Raw genomic sequence first — 22,788 nt, forward strand, 5'->3', positions numbered from 1 at the left:
TTGGAAATTTGCACTTTGTTGGAAGCCTGATAAGTGACATGTCTGTCAGGAGCAAATTGAACAGCAGAGCTAAACATTTGGAGTAAAGCAGGATGATAATAGTGGTGCTAGACGATTTTATCTAATCTCATCCATCTATCTTCTGATGTGACATCTTCACCATGATATTAAAGCATCTTTCCAATAGTAAACAACAATAGTAGATGTCACTATATAACAACCTCCACCTCTTAAAATAAGTCTGCATTCCGCATTGAGTTCCCCATTTCAGGTAGATCCCTCCACTCTTTTCAGGAAGAATTCCCCCTCTCACCAGGTTCCATAGATTCTAAGCCCAGAAGGGACCACTGTGATCATCTAGTTTGACCTCCTGTATAAAACAGGCCCTAGGACTTCCCTGAATTAGTTCCTGTTTAAACGAGAGCATCTCTTAGAAAAACATCCAATCTTGATTTTAAAATTGCCTGTGATGGAGAATCCATCACAACCCTTGGCAAATTATTTCAATGGTTAATTACCCTCCTATTAAAAATGTGCACCTTATTTCCTGTCTGAATTTGTCTAGCTTCAGATTCCAGCCATTGGATCTTATTATAATCTTGTCTGCTAGTTGAAGAGCCCTCTGTCAAATTTCTGTTCTTCATGTAGGTACTTAAACTGTTATCAAGTCACCCAGAGGCGATCCCGGCAATTACAGGCCGGTAAACCTAACTTCAGTACCAGGTAAACTGGTTGAAACTATAGTAAAGAACAGAATTATCAGACACATAGATGAATATTATTTGTTGGGGAAGAGTCAACATGGTTTTTGTAAAGGGAAATCGTTCCTCACCAACCTACTAGAATTCTTTGAGGGGGTCAACAAGCATGTGGACAAAGGGGATCCAGTGGATATAGTGTACTTAGATTTTCAGAAAGCCTTTGACAAGGTCCCTCATCAAAGGCTCTTAAGCAAGGTAAACTGTCATGGGCTAAGAGGGAAGGTCCCCCCATGGATCTGTAACTTGTTAAAAGATAGGAAACATAGGGTAGGAATAAATGGTCAGTTTTCAGAATGGAGAGAGGTAAATAGTGGTGTCCCCCAGGGGGTCTGTACTGGGACCAGTCCTATTCAACATATTCATAAATGATCTGGAAAAAGGGGTAAGTAGTGAGGTGGCAAAATTTGCAGATGATACAAAACTACTCAAGATAGTTAAGACCCAGGCAGACTGCAAAGGGATCTCACAAAACTGGGTGATTGGACAACAAAATGGCAGATGAAATTCAATGTTGATAAATGCAAAGTAATGCACATTGGAAAACATAATCTCAACTATACATATAAAATGATGGGGTCTAAATTAGCGGTTACCACTCAAGAAAGCGATCTTGGAGTCATTGTGGATAGTTCTCTGAAAACATCCACTCAATATGCAGTGGCAGTCAAAAACGTGAACAGAATGTTGGGAATCATTAGGAAAGGGAAAGATAAGACAGAAAATATCATATTGCCTGTGTATAAATCCATGGTACACCCACATCTTGAATACTGTGTGCAGATGTGGTCATTCCATCTCAAAAAAGATATATTGGAATTGGAAAACATACAGAAAAGGGCAACAAAAATGATTAGGGGTATGGAACAGCTTTTATATGAGGAGAGATTAATAAGACTGGGACTTTTCAGCTTGGAAAAGAGGCCACTAAGGGTGGATATGATAGAGGTCTATAAAATCATGACTGGTGTGGAGAAAGTAAATAAGGAAATGTTATTTACTCCTTCTCATAACACAAGCACTAGGGGTCACCACAAGAAATTAATCGACAGCAGGTTTAGAAAGGAAGTATTTCTTCACACAACACATAGTCAACCTGTGGAACTCTTTGTCAGAGGATGTTGTGAAGGCTAAAAGTATAACAGGGTTCAAAAAAGAACTGGATAAATTCATGAAGGATAGGTCCATCAATGGCTATTAACCAGGATGGGCAGGGATGGTGTCCCTACCCTCTGTAATTGCCAGAGCTGGGAATGGGCGACAGGGGACGGATCACTTGATAATTATCTGGTCCATTCCCTCTGGGGCACCTGGCATTGGCCATTGTCAGAAGACAGGATACTGGGCTAAGTGGACCTTTGGTTTGACTCAGTATGGCAGTTCTTATGTTCTTAATCTTCTCCTTGTTAAGGTAAATAAATTGAGCTCCTTAAGTCTATCACTATAAGGCACATCCCCGCCTTCCCAGAACATTGTCCACCTTTCTCCTCACAACAGGCAGGACACCACTCTTAAATACTGATAATAACAATGCCCAGTTCTTTTCATCAGTAGATCTCAGAGTGCTTGACAAAGAAGGTCAGTATCATCACCCCCATTTTACAGACAGGGAAACCGAGGCACAGAGAGGTGAAATCACCCTAGGTCACCCAGCAGACTAATAGTAGAGCCAGGAATAGAACCTATGTTTTCTGAGCCCCAGTCCAGTGCTCTGTCCAATAGGCTATGCTGACACATTCCAATTTCTGGCACCTATTTCGGTACAATAAAAGTAGGGATTATGATGTAGTCTCTTCAAAGAGAAGGTCATCAGCAGATCTATCAGGAATAAGAAAACCCTTTTTTTTAAATTGTGCCCAGCCAGGCAAAATACAGGCCATCTACCACCTATTAGAACCAAGAACAGAACCCTGAACTCCGGACTTTAACTGCTCTAGCTCCCACACAGTGTTTTCCAAGGATACCCAGCATAATCAAACCAGCTGTTTTAGTACAAGAAGCCAGTAACTACTCTCGGTCAAAATTATAAGTAGGGCACTGTAATTTGCCTGAGATCTACATCTGTTTGTTATTTGCCCATCAGTGCCGTTCCTTGGGTACATCTACACTACCCGCCGGATTGGCGGGTAGTGATCAATCTATTGGGGATCAATTTATCGCGTGTAGTGTAGACACGATAAATCGATCCCCGATCACTCTCCCGTCGACTGCTGAACTCCAGCTCGGCGAGAGGCGGAAGCAAAGTCGACTGGGGAGCCGCGGGGCACGCCCCGAGGACGCAAAATAAGTAATTTTAATTTGATCTAAGATACGTCGACTTCAGCTCCGCTATTCAAGTAGCTGAAGTTGCGTCTCTTAGATCGATCCCCCCCTAGTGCAGACCAGGCCTTAGTCTTGCTGCTGCTTTGGAACCCCTTCTGGAATATGCGTATGTGAATTACACAGTCGGGGGCATCAGAGGAATTGCACCATAAAGACCCTTCCTCTGGGAAGAGCGGTAAATTGACAAGGAATGGTAGATGGCATTAGGATTGAGGTACATTAATTGATATGCTCTGCCTTTATTTTCTCATTTTATTGAGTGGAGCACTATCCCAATAGTGGAGGCTCCAATGACTTGGTCATATCTGACAGCAGTTGCCTTAAGACACCTCCCTGCTACTCCGCTCTTCAAATTAATTCAGGAGAGGCTGAGCAAGCAGCCTTAGTGAGAGATAACATTCTGATAGACACCATAGAGATAAGAAATTCCATCTCTGAAGCAGACTGCACAGCTTGCTCTACTTTGGTTCCAGAGTTTTGCTGCAACAATGCAAGAATCATTTATCATTATTTAAGTATTATCATCGTCATGCCAGATACAGCTTTGCTCCCCAAGTTGTTTTTCTTCCTGGAAAGTTCTTCAGACTCTTTGTGGGCACTTGCTGTTCAGTTGCTGCAGGCACTATCCCTTCTGCCAAAAGACCCTGAAAACGATGGGGCAAATAATGTTGGAGCCCCTTACTAACTATGAAAGCACTGTCTGCTCAGTGATAGGTAAAATCTGAGACGCGAGTGAGTCTATATAAATAATTTATCTCCCAGTTGAGACACTGAGATTTGAATCCTATTTCATTTGCATCGAGAGAAATCCTCCATCCCCATGTAAAGAGCCAGTGCAAGGCCTACACACCATTTAAGTCCCACTTAATTCCTATTTTGATGGTTTAATTGGTGCTCAAAATCTTGTACTGGCTTCCTGCATAGGGGTGAATTGTATTTATCTATTATTTAAACAAGCCCTATTCACCTTCAACAAAGATGACCAAGGCCCCAATCCTTCCAAACACGTTTAACTTTACATGCACAAAGAGGCTTACGGAGGTTGAGTGGAGCTACTTGCATGTATAAAGTTAAGCATGCACGTAGGTAGGTCAAAGCATGCACGTAGGTTGCACAAGGTAGGCCAAAATCAGTGACAAAGCTTCCCCAGAGCCAATTCCACTTTCAGAGCTCTTGCGAAACACCTGTGTTCCAGCCTTTTTGCCAGCAGCTCCTCAGTCTAATCCTATGTTCTGAAGCAGTTCTTTAATGTAACATAGTGATACCTAATTTATAATACATCATTTGCATATTTGAATGATGAAACCTATAATGTTCAAATACCACCTCTACCCCGATATAACGCGACCCGATATAACACGAATTCGGGTATAATGCGGTAAAGCAGTGCTCCGTGGGGGCGGGGATGCGCACTCCGGTGGATCAAAGCAAGTTCGATATAACACGGTTTCACCTATAACACGGTAAGATTTTTTGGCTCCCGAGGACAGCGTTATATCGAGGTAGAGGTGTAGTTATAAATGTGCTGACTTGGTGTATTTGACAGTGAAAGCAGAACTAATTTTAAATGTACCATTAGCTAGCTTCTCTTTTCAACCATGTAAAACAATAATACGTACTATTTGTGCATAATAAAAATATGCAGTTATATTCGCTATTGTATCTTTTGGAAAAGAAGAAAATGTTGGATAGAAGGTAATTCTCACACCTCAAAACTACCAGTCAAACAAACCTCAAACAATCTTGTCATTCACCAGTGGTATATTTTTTCATAGATAAAGAGAAAACGTGTAATTTCAGAGTGGGTGATTTTTATTTTAGATTAAAGAAAATAGCAAAGAACAAACAAACATTATGAGCCAGATCCTCAGATGGTGTAAATTGGTGTATTATTTATTATTTGTATAAATAATTGAAATTGGGACCCCCACAGTGCTAGGCACTATATATACATACAGAATAGACAATCTTTGTCCTAAAGAATTTAAATATAATTTTTTATGGAGGGGGAATAGAGACACAGATTAGGTGATTTGCCCAAGGTCACAGAAGAAGTCTGTGGCAGAGCCAGGAACTGAACCAAGCTCTTGAATCCCAGTCCAATGCCATAACTGCCCCACTATCTTCTTTTCTCTTTCGACTTCAATGGAACCACATTCATTTACATCAGCTGAGGATCTGGTCCAGAATGTGTGTGTGACTCAATCTGGAATAGTTGCTATCTTGAACTAATTCAGAGGGAGGAAAGTACATAGAAGAGAGACTTACAGTTATAAAGCTACACACTCCATAACGATAGATGCAGCCCTACAAAGAATTCCTTATGGGCTGACCTCTGCACCTAAACAGAGGTCCAGGGGTGCTGGAATAATTTTTATAGTGGGGGTGCAGATGATGGAAACCATGTATTTGGTGTTTGTTGTTACTACTTCAAGCCTGGGGGTGCGACAGCACCCCTAGTTCCAGCATCACTTCAGGGGTCCTTGCAGGATTGGATCTTTAGCTACTATTTTTTATGTGCAGATTTATTGTGAGAATCATTGAAAAGTCCTGCAGGCTGTTTTTATGCTATAAATGTTTGTTGTACAGTATAGCATTATATTGCTTTTTCTGTGGAATGAAATACTGTTTTGTCATATATTTTTCTTTCTTAGTATATAGATTCAATAGAGCTTGAGCATTCTACAGAAGTTGAGAACCCAGTGAAATACCACCAGGCGTGGCAAAAATTATGCAAAGCAGAGTAGGTGCCATCAAGTATTCTGTATACAAAGTAGAAGAGTTTAATGATTTGTTGTTTTGTTTAATATAAATTTTTCCTAACTGATTTTTCCAGTGTCTCGTATAATTTCAATATCCAATATCATCTTATCTTTCTTCTCATTAACTCAGTACTTTGCAATGTAAAAGCCATTGTGGAAAAGATTTTAGATTTTAAGTAAAAATATTACACTAATTCTAAAGTGCATCTCAAATGGCAAATCATATATTACTAAAAAGATTTTGAACCATTCACTATATCAGGTAGACTTGTTTAGGAATTTGGTTTTGTTGCTGACAGGAAGAAATAGCTTCATGATGGTTTGTGACAAGAATGATTTATACTGAAGGAAATAGCAAGTTAAAAAATATTGGGCCAGAACTTCAACCTCTGTTCTGGCCTCTTTGGGTGGGATTTTTAAATGTGCCTGCGTGCTTAGGTACATTTGAAGAGTTAGGCATTTTCAAAAATTCTACCCTTTCTGATGTGACTAAAGGATCATTGTCATCAAACATCATAGTAAAAAGTGAGTAAGTAAATGTTGTGCCTGGGCTCCTAAATATTCATGACATTTTTGTAAGGCTGTTTTTATAAGCATCAATCCACTTTGCAAAATTATTAAACTGTGAGTGGCCCCATTGAAATCAATAGAAGTTTTGCGATTGATGTCACTGGGACCAGCAATTCACCCTGTATAATTAAAGGGAACATTTTACTTCATCCACTACCAAAAGGCATCTCTTTAGTATTATTCAGCAGCTATTGTAAAGGCACCAGAAATACAACCCAACAAGTTTAGGGAGAAGGAGTGAAGAAGAATTCTGTAGCTTATTAAAGAAATAGGAATTTCACTGGAGAGGATGTAATTACTTTATTTGAATTTGGCTAGAACACCTACGCAGATGTTCCAAAACTTGAAATAAGTCCAATGGATTTTTCATGTTGATGAGGTACATTTCTCATTAAAGATCACCCAGAATTGGCACCTTGGATTATACAAAATGTGGTGCCCCTTAACACCACATTTATTTAATTTTAACCTGACAAGACTATCCTTTAAGTGACACACGGAGACTTTCTTTTTTTGTCTTATTTTACATCCCAATCATTTTATGTATGGATTTTATTACAGTGGCATTTTGGTCCCAGGCGGGTTTGGATTTAGGGGAACAGAAGGCAAACTCCAAGCAATATCTTGGGCAAGAAAAAAGAAAAAACCTTTTCTTGGTAAGATCTTTCAACTAAGGAAATATTACTGGGTGTTGAAGATATGTAGAGAAAGGTGGTTAATTTTTATAAAACTAGAGTAGGTGTTAAAATAGGATCTAAAATCTACCTGGCAAAGTTGCATGGGCCTCATTAAAATGTAAGTGGTTTCTGACTCGAGTCAGCATTCAAGTTCTATGTTAGAGGTGCTGACTCTATTATTTGTTGTTTGTTTTGCGATATCACCTAAGAGCCCCAGTCACGGACCAGGCCCCCTTTGTGCTAGGCGCTGTATAAACACAGAACAAAAGGACAGTCCCTGCATCAAAGACCTTAGGCCTGGTCCACACTAACCCCCCACTTCGAACTAAGGTACGCAAATTCAGCTACGTTAATAACGTAGCTGAATTCGAAGTACCTTAGTTCGAACTTACCGCGGGTCCAGACGCGGCAGGCAGGCTCCCCCGTCGATGCCGCGTACTCCTCTCGCCGAGCTGGAGTACCGGCGTCGACGGCGAGCACTTCCGGGATCGATCCCAGAAGATCGATTGCTTACGGCCGGACCAGGAATTAAGTGTAGACCTGCCCTTAAAATCACCTTAGTTAGTTCATAGATTTTACATTTGATTTGGAGTATCTTTTTTAAGAGTAATAAATCAGCAACATTATAATTTAAGCTTAATATAGCCCAAGAAAATATCCCTTTCAACATGTTTGTTATGTCTGATCATTTTTGTATTGCTATTACTTTTAATTACATATTTCTATGATAGTAGTGTCCAGTTAGGATCTCGGCCAGGTGCTATGCAGACACATAAGAAGATGTGGTCCTTGCTTTGAGTTGCTTAGAATCTAAGGCTACGTCTTCACTTCGGGGGGGGGGGGGATCGATTTAAGATACGCAAATTCAACTACGCGAATAGCGTAGCTGAATTCGACGTATCCGAGTCTACTTACCCCGCTGTGAGGACAGCGGCAAATCGACCGCCGCGGCTCCCCCGTCGACGGCGCTTACTCCTACCTGTGCTGGTGGAGTACAAGCGTCGATTCGGGGATCGATTATCGCGTCCCGACGAGACGTGATAATTCGATCCCCGAGAGATCGATTTCTACCCGCCGATTCAGGCGGGTAGTGAAGACGTAGCCTTAGATGCATGGTGAATTCTTTGACTAGATACTAGGGATGGGCCTGGCCAAAATCTTGGATCTGAACATACCCAAACTTTCAGCTGTAGCCTATCCCTACTAGGCACATAACATTTAAAATGAAAAAAGATTATTTAGTAGGACTCTAAGGACATCGTTATTCTGAATAGTCTAGAGTGACCTTTACATTTCTTGCCCACAATTAGTCAACCAGTCTTCAGGATTCCCAGAATGTATGGGTTTGTACATACAAACTGGGTAGCCAGAAATCAAAACTGTGGGTATTCTGAAGGCCGAATTGAGGCTACTTTGCAAATTCTACTTTTTATTGTGTGAAACTCTGTTCTCTTCTCTTCTTTGCAGGAGTTTGCTTGGGGATGCAGCTGGCAGTGGTGGAGTTTGCAAGAAACTGTTTAAACTGGAAAGGTGAGTTCAGTATCCTAGTATGGATTTGGTTCACTTAGAAGAAAGCTTATTCTTTATATGAACTTTATATTATTCAGATCATAGTATTATGTGTTTAGATCAATGTGAGCAAATTCTAAGAGCTCGATTGCGAATTGGACTACATGCCTATGTAAGGGAGTAAGAACTCCCTTTCTACCCCTGTGCAGGCTACTCAGATCTTGGTTTCAGAAGCATAGGAATACACTGGGCAGCTCACCTCTATATTCTGTCCCTCAAGCAGGTGGGTAGGTAGTGGTGAGGAATGGGAGGAGCATTGGCTCCACCCCACTACTCATTGAGGAGAGTAGCCAAATAAGTGCAGGGTGGGTAGTAATTTAGTGCTGGCTTAGGCCAGCAGCAAATTGTTACCCTCAGGAACAAGTAGGTATCAGGGGAGGAAGTGTGACTCTGATGAGTCTCTATGAGTATGTCGGCACTTCAAGCTAGGGGTGTAATTCCCAGCTCGCGAAGACTCAGCTCTGATCTAGCTGGCACACTAAAAATAGAGTGTAGTTGCAGCTAGCTCAATCAGAGCTAGCACAGATACGTTTCCTTGAGTTGGGAATCACACTCCCTTCTTGATGTGTAGACTTACCCTGAGGCATTGTGCTTCCTGAGGCTGCTCCTGGAGTGTTGTACGTTACACACACACCTTTACAAGGCTGTGCCTAAGGGCACAGTATAGCCCTACACACCAACAAAGCTGATGATCTAGGACAATGAAAACGTATGGTGGTTATTCTGAATTTTTTGTGTTCCAGATGCAAATTCTACAGAATTTGACCCAAACACAAAATACCCTGTTGTAAGTACTGATTTGTCTCTTTGGTGTGTTTTCTTAATACCCCTTTTTTACCTTGGTTAGATGACAGGCTATGTATCTTTTTCATGTGTTGTGACATGAAGAGATATCTGCTGTCCATATTTAGCATATTTATTGTTTAAATAGGAACTCAGCACTATAATGAAGATGTAAGAGTAATGAAGATATAATGCTGATTTTTATATCAGAGTAATTTGCATGGCCACAGATTGATATAAGCAGAGGATAAGGACTATAACGTAGTTATTGTAGAGTGAAACATAATAAGAAGCTATAAGGTAGGAAAGATCTTAGCCTGAGTCAGCTGGCACAGGCCGACTGCAGGTGTCTTATTGGAGTGTAGACATACCCTTAGTGCTATCGGAGAGAGATCTGGAGAATTGAAAAGAAGAGCCCAGTGTGCATGGGTGACAGTGAAAAAGATAGGAGTACTGTAGGACCTCACTTAAGTAACAAACTGAAAGGAAAAGTATATGCTGCATGTGTTTTTCCCTGCCTGCTCTGTGGTTTAGAAATGGTCGGGTCTTTTGCATATGGAAGAAAAAAGATTTTCTATGATTCTAAGATACAGGTAGTAGCACGTAATATATTGAGAATGGCAGGCAAATGGAGGGCAGACAGAGTGTGCATGGAAGAAATTAGGGGGAAGATGAACATGGGACTCTCAGTAATAAATAGGCTGGAGAGTGCACATTTGAAGTGGGTGGACAAGTGATACGAATGGGAGAAGAATGATTTACAAAGAAAACATGGGAGGAAGAGTTCAGCAAGAAAGGATGTGGAAGACAGAAGATACGATGGAGAGACTGTTAAGAGAAGATTGAAGAGAAAAGGACTGGAACTCCAAGACCTATAAACCCCTGTCATGGACCTGAAGGAGCGAAGACTTGTGGGCACCTCTGACTCCATACAAAAGGGAAAAGGTGTTGAGAAGTGAATTGAAGCTCATATCTATGACAACATATTGCTGTTGTACAGAAATATCATGAATCATTGGGTGATCTGCAGCATTTTGATTGCATTAAAGGAGAAGCAAGACATTCATTCAAGTACAATTTATATGGAGAAAATAATGGAATAAGTGTAAAATCTGAAAGTCACAAAAGATTAATGTAATGAATGGAGTTTAAACAGTTTGTGTGTGATGTGCATAACAGCTACTCTGCAAAGCATGTTTCTGAATCTTAATCTGTATAGCGGGAATGCTGATATTTCACAGCTGAACTCTGAGTGAGGCAAAGCGAACCTTCAGTTGTTTCAACTGGACATCTTACCATATTAATACCTGTAACTGTAAAGGCTTCAGTTTAGCAAAGCCTGCATTGTATTAAAATATTTGGATATTGTTTATAGTAATGTACAGAAATAATTTATGGGGGATCAGGTTAGTGAGGTTTGTGAATTATTGAGGCCATAGAGATGATTTCATGCACCGTGAGAGCTGATGAGGGAATACTGTGTCACTCCCATGGTAGCACCCTCAGCAACTCAGTAAGGCTTACTTACTGTACTCCTCTTCTTGTGTTGGCTACTCCTCCTATGGAAGTTGCTCCTGGAGAATGGGGGTGGAGAAACACTGGTCCAGTAACAGTTGTGTTTTGCTTGTTTTTTTTTTTAATAAAAAATTAGGACCATGTGATTGCTGAACCATGTCAATAGGCAAGGATTCTCAGGGGCAGGTGTAGAACTTGGAATTTCTTGTAACTCTTTTTAAATTTACTACCTGTAGTATTGCCAACCTCAAGTGTTCAAAAATCATGAGCTGAACCCCAGAAATCATGAGATTGGCTTAACACTCATGAGATTCTTAAAAATAATTAATAAATGTTGAGTTCTTTTTATTTGGCTTCTGGGATTTGAGCTTGTAACACCAACACCTGAGACCAACACCTACAAGATCTTCACCAAGCATTCTCAAAACTATGATATCCACACAAGGAAATAAGGAAACAAATCAACAGAGCCAGACATGTACCTAGAAGCCTCCTGCTACAAGACAAGCCCAAGAAAGAAACCAACAGAACTCCACTGGCCATCACCTACAGTCCTCAGCTTAAACCTCTCCAACGCATCATCAGTGATCTACAACCCATCCTGGACAATGATCCCTCGCTTTCACAGACCTCGGGAGGCAGGCCAGTCCTCGCCCACAGACAACCCGCCAACCTTAAGCATATTTTCAACAGCAACCACACACCGCACCATAACTACTTTAACTCAGGAACCAATCCATGCAACAAACCTTGATGCCAACTCTGCCCACATATCTACACCAGCAACACCATCACAGGACCTAACCAGATCAGCTACAACATCACCGGTTCATTCACCTGCACGTCCACCAATGTTATATATGCCATCATGTGCCAGCAATGCCCCTCTGCTATGTACATTGGCCAAACTGGACAGTCACTACGTAAAAGGATAAATGGACACAAGTCAGATATCAGGAATGGCAATATACAAAACCTGTAGGAGAACACTTCAACCTCCCTGGCCACACAATAGCAGATGTAAAGGTAGCCATCTTACAGCAAAAAAACTTCAGGACCAGACTCCAAAGAGAAACTGCTGAGCTTCAGTTCATTTGCAAATTTGACACCATCAGATCAGGATTAAACAAAGACTGTGAATGGCTAGCCAACTACAGAAGCAGTTTCTCCTCCCTTGGTGTTCACACTTCAACTGCTAGCAGAGGATCTCACCCTCCCTGATTGAACTAACCTCGTTATCTCCAGACTGATTTTTGCCTGCATATTTATACCTGCCTCTGGAAATTTCCATTACATGCGTTTGACGAAGTGGGTATTCACCCACGAAAGCTTATGCTCCAATACATTTGTTAGTCTTAAAGGTGCCACAGGTCTCTGTTGCTTATTAATTGAGTGTGTCCTTGCAACTATAATGCCCCAAGTGATATTACTGAAATAGAATGCACAGAAACTGTTTTGATCAAAAGTTTTTAGCACTGTGAAGATTTTCTTTTTGAGATTTTTGCTTTTAATTCTAAAGTTGAAGAGGTAAATGTTGTGACTTGATTTGTTTGAAGAGTAACTAATGCATACTTAAGCTATAAGGGAGTTTCCTACTGTGTTGTTGATCTATATCAGTCCAACTATTATTCATCTATTTCATCTTGTTCCATGGTTCAGAGTGATTACAAAAGCATTACTTGGCATTGATCCTGCCGACACACCCAGGAGTAACTTTATGCACACGAGTACTCCTGCTGAGCTCCATGGGTAGTCAGAGGGGCTACACGCAGGAGTTAAGCTAATCTGTAGGTGTTGCAGGACTGGAACCATAGTGTGCAGTTGATATTTCAGTGCTGAGAAACCATTTGATAGTTTCTGCATACAAAACACTGGTTTATGAGTTTTTTTAGTGACTTGCACATTGTAAAGTTTAACTACAAAGTTTGTTTTAAACAAAATTGTACCATTTTTCCTTCCCACATGGTGAAAAGCATTATAAAATGTGTCTAGGGGATTTAAATTAAAGTGGACATGTCTGAGTTTCCTGTTACAGTTATTAGCATTTATGTATTTATCCATCCTTGCTTTAGCACTAGAAATAGTCTTGAACTAAAAACTTTTATATGAATGTCACAAAATAATAATTAATAGTTCTTTTAATCTGTAAAACTCCAAGCACTTTGCACAGATGGGTAAGTTTCATCTATAGATGGGGGAAGAAGTAGCACAGAGAGGTGAAGTAACTTGCTCAAGGTTACCCAGTTCATCAGTGGCAGAACCGGGCATAGAACCCAGCTCTCCTGACTCCCAGCCCAGTGCTGTATCCATCATATCATGCATGTTAGAATTCCATATCCAGATTTTGCAGCTTGGGCCCAGCTCTGCTTAATACAGATTTGATTTCACAAAGGGAATGTGGGCTAGATGAATGAGGGCTGGTCAGGCCCAGAAACTCATGCTATCTAATTCCAGCTGTGTTGATAACTTGCTGCATGTGTTCCATGGTAAGGCCTTTAATCTTTTTGCCTCTGTTTTCTGATCTGTAAAATTGGAATGATAATACCTACTGACCTTGCCTGGCTGTTGTGAGGATTAATGTAGTTAGTGTTTGTGCAACACTTTGAAAAAGTAATGCGCCAAGTTGTATTACTATTCTGTGGAAAAATTTTATACTCCAAATAATACATTTAGGGACAAAATCTACACTGGTTTCTTTGTACATTCCTTGCAGCCCTTTGCAGTAAATGTGTTTACACAGGGTGTTAGGGCAGAATTTGATCCAAATGGTCAAAGGCGTTTTGTTTTTATTCCCCCTCTTTCCTCACAATATTAAATCAGGTTGTAAACTTTTCTGATGAGCTCTTGCATTGTGGTCTCAGCTTTTATCTGCTGATGCCTCTAATATAACTTTTGTAAAAATGCCTCCTTCAGTACTAGCCTTGAAGATGCTGATTTTATTTTTAAAACTTTATTTTCCACGATATTTCTGATATTACATATGGTATGAAGTGCTCCTGACCTTTTGGAATAAGTAAAATGTAAGCATTTTTTATCACCCTGAGCATTGGGTCAGAAGTGGGCTTTGCGAGTAAGTGACACTTTTATAACACTATTTAATGCTTACTTCCCGTTGCCTGCTTTTTCTATAACTTACAAGAGGTGTTAGTAACACAGTCAAAGTCAGAATTTTCTATTGTATAACAGAGATAAAAAGAAAAGAAATATAGATCCCAGTCCTGCAAACTCTTACACACATAAGTAATTCCGTTTAGTGTAGTGTGATTACTTGCATGCTTAAAGTTGCTCATGTACAGAAGTATTTGCAGGGTTGGGCCCATAGCCAGAATTGAAATAAAAACAAGGTGTATGAAAATACTTTATATTTGGCCAAAAATAGACTACTTGAAAAATAATTTTTCTCCAAGAAACACTCATAGACTCATAGACTTTAAGGTCAGAAGGGACCAATATGGTCATCTAGTCTGACCTCCCGCATGATGCAGGCCACAAAAGCTGACCCACCCACAACAGAATCTTCCAGCCTGCGACCCCTGCCCTATGCTGCGGAGGAAGGCTACTTAAGGACTGAAGTGTACACAGTAGTCTATTTTAGGTACCTTATTTTATCTCACAATCTTTAATTTAATCCTCTCAACACTCCTGTGAGGTAGGAAAGTGTTCCCATCCCTATTTTATAGATGGGGAACTGAGGTACGGAGAGACTAAGTGATTTGCCCAAGGTTACAAAGGACATCTGTGGTAGAGTAGGGACTTGAACCCAGGTCTTCCAGGTCCTAAGCTAGTGGCCTATCCTTCTTCTTACAGGGATGCCTTATTTTTAATTTCGTTTCCTTGTCTTTCATTACTTTCTTCTCAATAAGGTAAGCAATAATAATAATAGCAATTACTATGACACTGGAATTTTCTGATGTAGGCTATGTGCAGAAAGGATTAAAAAGAGAATCTAAAAAAAATTGCAAATGTTTAAATGTGCAAAAGTAACTTAATCTGATGTGGACCTGATCATACTCCCAAAGATGACTGTAAATCTGTATGTGACAATAGAGAGGACTGATGCTGCAAGGCTAATTGGGCTTGTGTTGAAAAGAGGAATGTATATGACTAAATATTTATTAAGAGATTGAATCCTACACTCCCGTGATATCAGTGTCTAAGCTCCTATTGATTAATTGAAAGAGGTTAAGTGTTATTTCTATGCAGAAATTGTAATTGTATCTATAACAAATACAAAAAAGCAAACTTCAGAAGTTGTACATGTATAGCCAAACCAGAAAAATGTCTTACCACTTTTGTGAAAGAGTGAAACCTCCCTTCCTTTAGAGTATTCCCACTTTGAATATTTTTCAAGGCCGCCTCAAATCCATATAAAAAAAATGTATATAAGATGTCCCTTCTGTGAGGCTGACAGGAATTAGGATCTGAACCAATAGAAATATTCGTAATTTCATCTGCCCTCTGCAGCTAGGTAGCCATGTACTGTAAGTTGTTCCCAATTTAGGGCCTCATTCAGAAACATGTTTGGTGTTTCCTATGAAGTGTTGAGCACTTTCAGCATCCCCTTTCTTCAATGGGAGTTGAAGACACTTAGCACCTTTCAGGATTGGACCCTTAAAGGGTAAAGGGTCAGATCTCCCTTAAAGAAAAGGTGTTTGGAAGTTTCATTTTAGCAAAGAGATCTCCTCTCGAATTGGAACTAGTGTTATAGCTATCAGTAAGGGTGAAAGAATTTTCACAATAATACAAACATCATCCCACCCAGCTGCAATCCAAGCCTGTCTCTCATAGTTGCGGTGAATGTTGCTTTCTGAAAGGTTCCCGGAAGGAGCAAAATATTACTTTAAAAAATGTAAACAGTGAAGTAAATTTTTGGAACACTTTTTCTTTGAACTGTCTGTCATAAGGCAGAACATGATACCAGCAGAGAGAATGGTGGATGCTCTGCTTGTAGCCATGTACTGTAACGTACTGAGCATCCATCTAATTCATCATCAAATGTTTTATTCTGGGTCCTGTGGAAAATAAATAGAATGTAATCATGGAATTAAATGCTGTACCATATGCATATGCACAAGCAGGACAAACGAAGGATGCCTAAACAACCTTAATTCTGACATTTCCTGACTTTGAGTGCTTGACTTTCTAACCCTAATAATGTTTTTTTTTAAACTAGTTATTAAGTGTAACTTAAAGTTGTTATAGTAAACGGATATCAAAGATATTTTATTATTATATTGTCAATAGCAAGAATATGCAAAAGCTGATTTATAATGAAGGAATCAAAACCTTTAGTGTCAGAATGGTTTAATTAATATATGCTGTTAGAACATAGGACATCAGTGCAGAGGTCACAGAGACATTTGTGATACAGTAGAACCTCAAAGTTACGAACACCAGAGCTATGAACTGACCGGTCAACCACACACCTCATTTGGAACTGGGAGTATGGAATCAGGCAGCAGCAGAGACCAAAAAATAAAAAATAAAAAAATGCAAATACTGTATAGTACTGTGTTAAACATAAACTACTAAAAAAATAAAGGGAAAGTTAAATAAAAGATTTGACAAGGTAAGGAAACTGTTTCTGTGCTTGTTTCATTTAAATTAAGATGATTAAAAGCAGCATTTTTCTTCTGCACGGTAAAGTTTCAAAGCTGTATTAAGTCAATGTTCAGTTGTGAACTTTTGAAAGAACAACCATAATGCTTTGTTCAGAGTTATGAACATTTCAGAGTTACAAACAGCCTCCATTCCGGAGGTGTTCGTAACTCTGAGGTTCTGCTGTAATATGCGGGCCATATTTGATCTTAGATTTGATATAATTCATTTTGTATGTATACAGTTATGATATTCCTTATAGATTTTTATTTGATTCACCTAAGTACAGCTATTTTTGTTAGGTATATTTTGTGCATGTTATTGAGGAAAATATTTTTTAAAAATAGTAAATAGAATATTGGTAAGTTTGTATTTAACATACAAATCTTAAATATATCTAATTCAGATATTTTACTATATTGAGATGTTTGTCCTGACTTAAATTGAATTGACTAGTATGCTGTAGCGAACAATCCTTGCTGGGAGTGATAGACCGACCTTAATGTATATGGCCATATATTCCTTCCAAGAACATGAATTTAAATTGTCCCGTGTGTCAAAGTACTATCCCCACATAAAGCAGGAGCTATATAAAGGCCATTTCCTTACATCATGTTTTTGTAGCATGAAATAAAAATGTTAATTCTAAAATAACTGGGAAGTGGACCTGCTTAGAGTGTGTTGATAACCAGTATATAGGAAATACAGTACAAGGAGACCAATCCTTTTACACTAAAGAAAATCTTTATTATCTGCTGATAATGTTATCACAATAAGTAAATCTGTAAATACATACATATATATATATATACTTTTTATGAATGCCAAGTTTTTTCTTTCTTCCTTTGCCAGTGGTGGTCCTCCTCCTTTTGTCTTACTGGCCTGTGCCAGTTACACGTTTTATAATGGACACAAATTCTTCAAAGCTGACTTTCCCATCATTATTTTTGTCCAACGATTTAATTATGTTATCGAGAGAAAATGCATCCTGTTTTTATAGGAAAATAATTTAAAAAGTTAAGTAAAAAAATTAATGGTCACAGATACTTCCTGATAAGAAACATAGCCCATAAAGTAGGCTAACTATTAATGTTACTATGGAGGTGTTGCTATTACTATGGGATCTACCAGTAAGTACATGGGTGTGTATGTGTGTGAGATTGTTATATTGACTAACCAAGAAATGCAGTGCTCACAGCCTGCTAACATTGTTATCAAAGACATACCAGTCCTCTGAACAGTGTGGAGCAATCATCTGCCTTTCACCTTTCACTATAGAAGAGCATTCCTAAGAAATAGTTAAAATTCTCACAGTCAGACTATCAAGAAATGAAAATGTCCCCATGTGCAAGAGCCAGTGGACCCAGAACGACCAAAAATGCCAGAGGTTCTTGAACAAATCACTACAGCAAGGCTTCGCTATGACTGGGCTTTCATTCTGATGTAGGTAAATTGAGTTTGGACTATATCACAAAGATGGGGAAAGAAAGACAGGTGAAAAAGCAGTAGCATAGACTCACTGAGCTACAGTGGTCACCATTAAAAGTCAACATCTACCACACTGCTATCTCAGGGTCCAACCCAGAGCCCACTTACAGTTGAAAGAATCCCACTGACTTCACTGGACTTTGGATCAGGCCCTGAGACAGGACTGTTCCCCCCTGTATTTAGAATACTCTGTATTGTGTTAGCAAAATTGTTTAAATGTGGCAAATCTAGCTAAGAGCATTAACTCCTTTTAGTCCAGTCCATATTATGAAAGTGCACATGGCATTCTGGTGCAGTGAATTTTCTGAAAACACTCTTGGTAATTAGTCAAATGTATAAAGTAGGATAAACCTAGTTTTGATTGTGTTTTAAGCCACTTTTTTATGTTGTCATACTTTATATCATCTATTTCAGTGTCAAACAAGTTGCACATTTCTGCAAACAGGGAAAATGCTAGAAAAATCTACTATCCAAATTGCAAATAGAAATCATTGATAACACAAAAATAACAGGAGTACTTGTGGCACCTTAGAGACTAACAAATTTATTAGAGCATAAGCTTTCGTGGGCTACAACCCACTTCTTCGGATGCATATAGAATAAATTTGTTAGTCTCTAAGGTGCCACAAGTACTCCTGTTATTTTTGCGGATACAGACTAACACGGCTGCTACTCTGAAACCTGTCATTGATAACACAGGTGAAATGTGAATGTTCAGTCAAATCTGGATTTATTTTCCTCCAAAGCTGAACCGGCTATGACTGATATAAAAAAGTTTTAGTAAGAAGGCACCTTAGCAGACTTACAAGTTTGTTTCCAATTAACTTTTCCAATTAAATAAACTATGACTATAAATTATGATAATTGTTTGATAAGGAAACACTTTTTTATATTTTATGATTTTTCCATAGGCTTAATTGCACATACCGGATCATGTAAAAGATTTTTCTCCATCCAACAAATTGTAGCAAAATGAATAAAGTGGATTTTTGTTATTCACAAAATTCTGGAATTTCCACTGAGTTCAGGCCTTTGACAAAATGCACCAACATTGATTCAGCACACCCACATTTAACATCTAAATGTCCAGTCTAGCAAAGAAAACTATTTGGAGTCCTACTGAAGTCAAAACCCAACTCCAGTTAATCTTCCAAAATCTGTTCATTCTTGAAACCCCCAAATGGTGTCCTATGGACATTTCTGCAGATCAAATGTTGGTGGTGATTTTTTGCCTTTGCACTTTTCTTGAAATCACAGAGAATTATTATCTCCATTTCCATTACAGCAGGGACTTCAGCTATTTACCAGCTTCTTCAGACTTCTCACCTAAGTTCTGATACTTCTGTTTTCAGAATCGAATAATTACCAGTCACCACATTTACCTAATACTCAAAGTCTAAAGACCCTCTGAGATGAATCAAGATACAGTATATAGACTTGGGGGGAATCTTTTATATGATCCAGTTGGTGCAACTTTGCCTTCAGAACATCTTATAAAATACATTAAAAGTATTTATTTCATAGTGCCAAGTTGTGAACTCCTTACAACTATGTGAATAAGACAAGTGGTGGATTCACATACTGATGCTTTGACAATGATCATTAAAGTCAATGGGGGCATAAGGCTCTGCCTTGCGGGATCAGGGCCTATATTTACATTTTCCCACCCATTCCACAGAGAGTACAATTGATGCTGCTTGGGCTACACTTACCTTCAGATATTGTGCAAATTGATTCTGAAGCAGGTTTTTCAGTCCACCAATGGACAGCGCGCTGGTACTACCCTCCATCAATGCATATTGGGTGAAATATTTTAAAAGGTTATCATCAAGTAAATTTTCCATATTTCTGATTATATTCTTGAAGAATAACTGTGACAACAAAAACAAAACCCTACATTTGAATGTTGAAAGAGAAGGAAAAAATCAGTGATGGATTTCATTCCAGGTAGCATGTGTCTGTTTTGGATGAAGAGGGCAAGCAGTTGGTGTAAACAACAATTGCTTATTATAAGTGCAGTCTTTGAATTAGAAATTATTATGTTAACCAAGCAGTTATCAACAGGTGAAAATGAAAAATCTCTAATATATTGAAACTATCGACTAGGTATGTAGGTTTGTTTGATTTTTTTCCTACTGGGGAGATAATTCTGTTCACACTAACATCTCAGCAGGGAATAAGTTATACTTAACCGTTAACCAACAGTTACAGTGGGCTTTTTCCTCAATATAATGGGTTCAACCCATTTCCAAAAGAAAATGCCAAATTAATATAAGAGATTTTAAACATGTGTAATAAATTCAGATCGTACTTACCTGACTCACGAAACCCAGAACAACTAACAGAATCCAGCAGGAGTGAGAATTGCGGGGTTGGGACAACCTTTATAGTCTGCACGCTTCCACCCCACCCTGATTATGAAATTTTTCTTTTGTCATTAAAAACAGTACACTAATTTTAATCTTATAGCTCCAATGATCAAAGGTTTTGCATACTTTAGAAAAAAGACTTAATGAAAACAATTTTACAAATGAAGGGGCACCATAAACCCCTACCTATGCATTTAGATGAGGTTTCATAAAGTCCTTTCTGTGGGTATTTTCCCCCTACAAACTGTGTGTTTTAGTTTTTAACCTCTGCCACACCCGCTTCAGAGTTAGCCTGGGGAAAGCGTCTACAGAGAAAGGCTTTTTTGTATATGCATAAAACTTTCCTGTTTCCAAAACATATGTTGCCTGATCCTTTTTAATGGTTAATAATAATTGTATTGGAGCATAAGCTTTCGTGGGTGAATACCCACTTCGTCAGACGCATATTGTATTGATTGTATTGATTGCCAGTTGATCCTGATTAATGAGCTGGGGGTAAGAGGGTTCTTGTCCCAGAATCAGGCTACACAGAACTAAAACCAACATGTTCAGTATCTCGTCGGGAGCCTCGGGGTCTATGGCAAGGACACTGACACTGAGGGCAAAGCCAAGCCTTGATAATTTTTATTAAAACCAGTACTAGAGACAGAAAAGCTCCAAGCCACATACAAGAGTAATACAGTATTGGGGACATCTGTGGTATCATTCCCTTGCATATGCTCTTAGACTTCTATACTTACATGCTTCCTTGAGGACCTGGTGGTAAGAGACATGCTGAGTGAGTCCAATAGTCCAGGTTCCCCAATGCCCAAGATTGGTGGCAGATAACAGTAAAGCTGAAGGGTCAAATGATGGAAAGCTAACCTCCTCCACATGTTGGTTTGGCCTATTACACTGCTCTACAGCCAAAATGCTTCTGAAATAAATGTAGTCAAACTTTACTAATACCTACATACCTAGTCACTGAGAACGAAAATGATGCTTAAAATTGTTGATTGGCTCTAGTTTTCAAGATATGCTATTGGGTCAGTATATACGACCCTTGCCTTGGGAATGGCGGAGGATAAGTGAGTTATAAAGGGAAGGGATCTCAATTTAAACCAGAAATGACTAAAATACATCTTTGACTGGATCTATGAATAAATCTATGACTGGGTTTGGACAGTACTTGCTTTTTAGGCAAAACAACGAATGATGCAATCTGAAGCTGGTATTGCGTCACACATGATATGAATTGCATCATGTTATTCCTAGAAGTCATGGATGATGCAATCATAACGAAGCTTACATCACTCTGCTGAACAAATTGTCCTATATCAGCTCTAGAAATCATACAGTGTCGTGCTCTCTTATTTGTCAGTGTTTGATTTTGCAAAGGGACACATTTCTGTTTAGCCAAAGTGAGCAGAGATGCCTTGTACTTGTGTGAACAGTGCAGATAACTTCTGCTATGTTTGTGGTGAAGTGACTTTTGCATCACAAAAGTGCAGTATAACCACTATGGTTAAGAAAGCCTATCACCTTTATTTTGGCTGCAGAATTGGAGATCAGGACAAGAGGTGGGCCCCACACATATGCTGCAACACTTGTGCAACAAATCTTCGCCAGTGGTTGAACAGGAAAAGGAAATCTGTGCCTTTTGCAGTGCCAATGATTTGGAGAGAGCCAACAGATCATACCAGCAATTGTTACTTCTGCATGGTGCCTCCAGTTGGGAAAGGTGTGTCAAAGAAGAAAAAGTGGACTGTGCATTATCCAAACATTCCATCAACTATACGCCCAGTACCCCATGGAGAAGGACTGCCGGTTTCCGATGCACCAGAATCATTCTCACTTGAGTCAGACGAGGAAGAGGATGAAACTTCTGGTCCTGAACCATCAATGTCACAGGACCCACATTTTCTCCCATCCTCCTCCTCTGAACCACACCTCATAACACAAGGTGAACTGAATGACCTTGTCAGGGATTTGGAACTACCCAAGAGTAAGGCAGAGCTGTTGGGCTCCAGACTACAGCAGTGGAATCTCCTGGCAGGTGATGTTAGGGTTTCCATGTTCCGTGACCGTCAAAAGGATCTTGTCCCATTCTTCTTCATGGAAGGTGATCTTGTAGCCTGCAACAACATCGATGGTGTGATGGCAGCCCTCAACATCGTTCACGATCCAGATGAGTGGAGACTGACTGTTCATTGATTCATCGAAGACGAGTCTTAAAGCTGTTTTACTGCATAATGGCAATGTTTTGCCATCAATTCCAGTTGGTCATGCAGTCCATATGAAGGAAACCTATGACAACATGAAACAACTTTTGAGGTGCATAAACTATGACCAACATCAGTGGCAGCTTTGTGGCGATTTGAAGGTTGTTGCTCTCTTG

General features: G+C 39.4%; 1 protein-coding gene across 1 annotated transcript in view; it reads left to right on the top strand.

The window, feature by feature from the left end:
- Positions 1–22,788, top strand: part of CTPS2 (CTP synthase 2) — a 137,273-nt gene that overhangs the window by 52,851 nt on the left and 61,634 nt on the right. Inside the window, exons 11-14 of the mRNA XM_065414159.1 lie at positions 5,735–5,823; positions 6,974–7,068; positions 8,557–8,619; positions 9,402–9,445. Of these exons, the coding sequence (XP_065270231.1) occupies positions 5,735–5,823; positions 6,974–7,068; positions 8,557–8,619; positions 9,402–9,445 (291 nt within the window). The remainder of the gene's footprint in view (positions 1–5,734; positions 5,824–6,973; positions 7,069–8,556; positions 8,620–9,401; positions 9,446–22,788) is intronic.

The sequence above is a fragment of the Emys orbicularis genome, chromosome 1 (genome assembly GCF_028017835.1).
Source record: "Emys orbicularis isolate rEmyOrb1 chromosome 1, rEmyOrb1.hap1, whole genome shotgun sequence".
NCBI classification, from domain to species: domain Eukaryota; kingdom Metazoa; phylum Chordata; order Testudines; family Emydidae; genus Emys; species Emys orbicularis.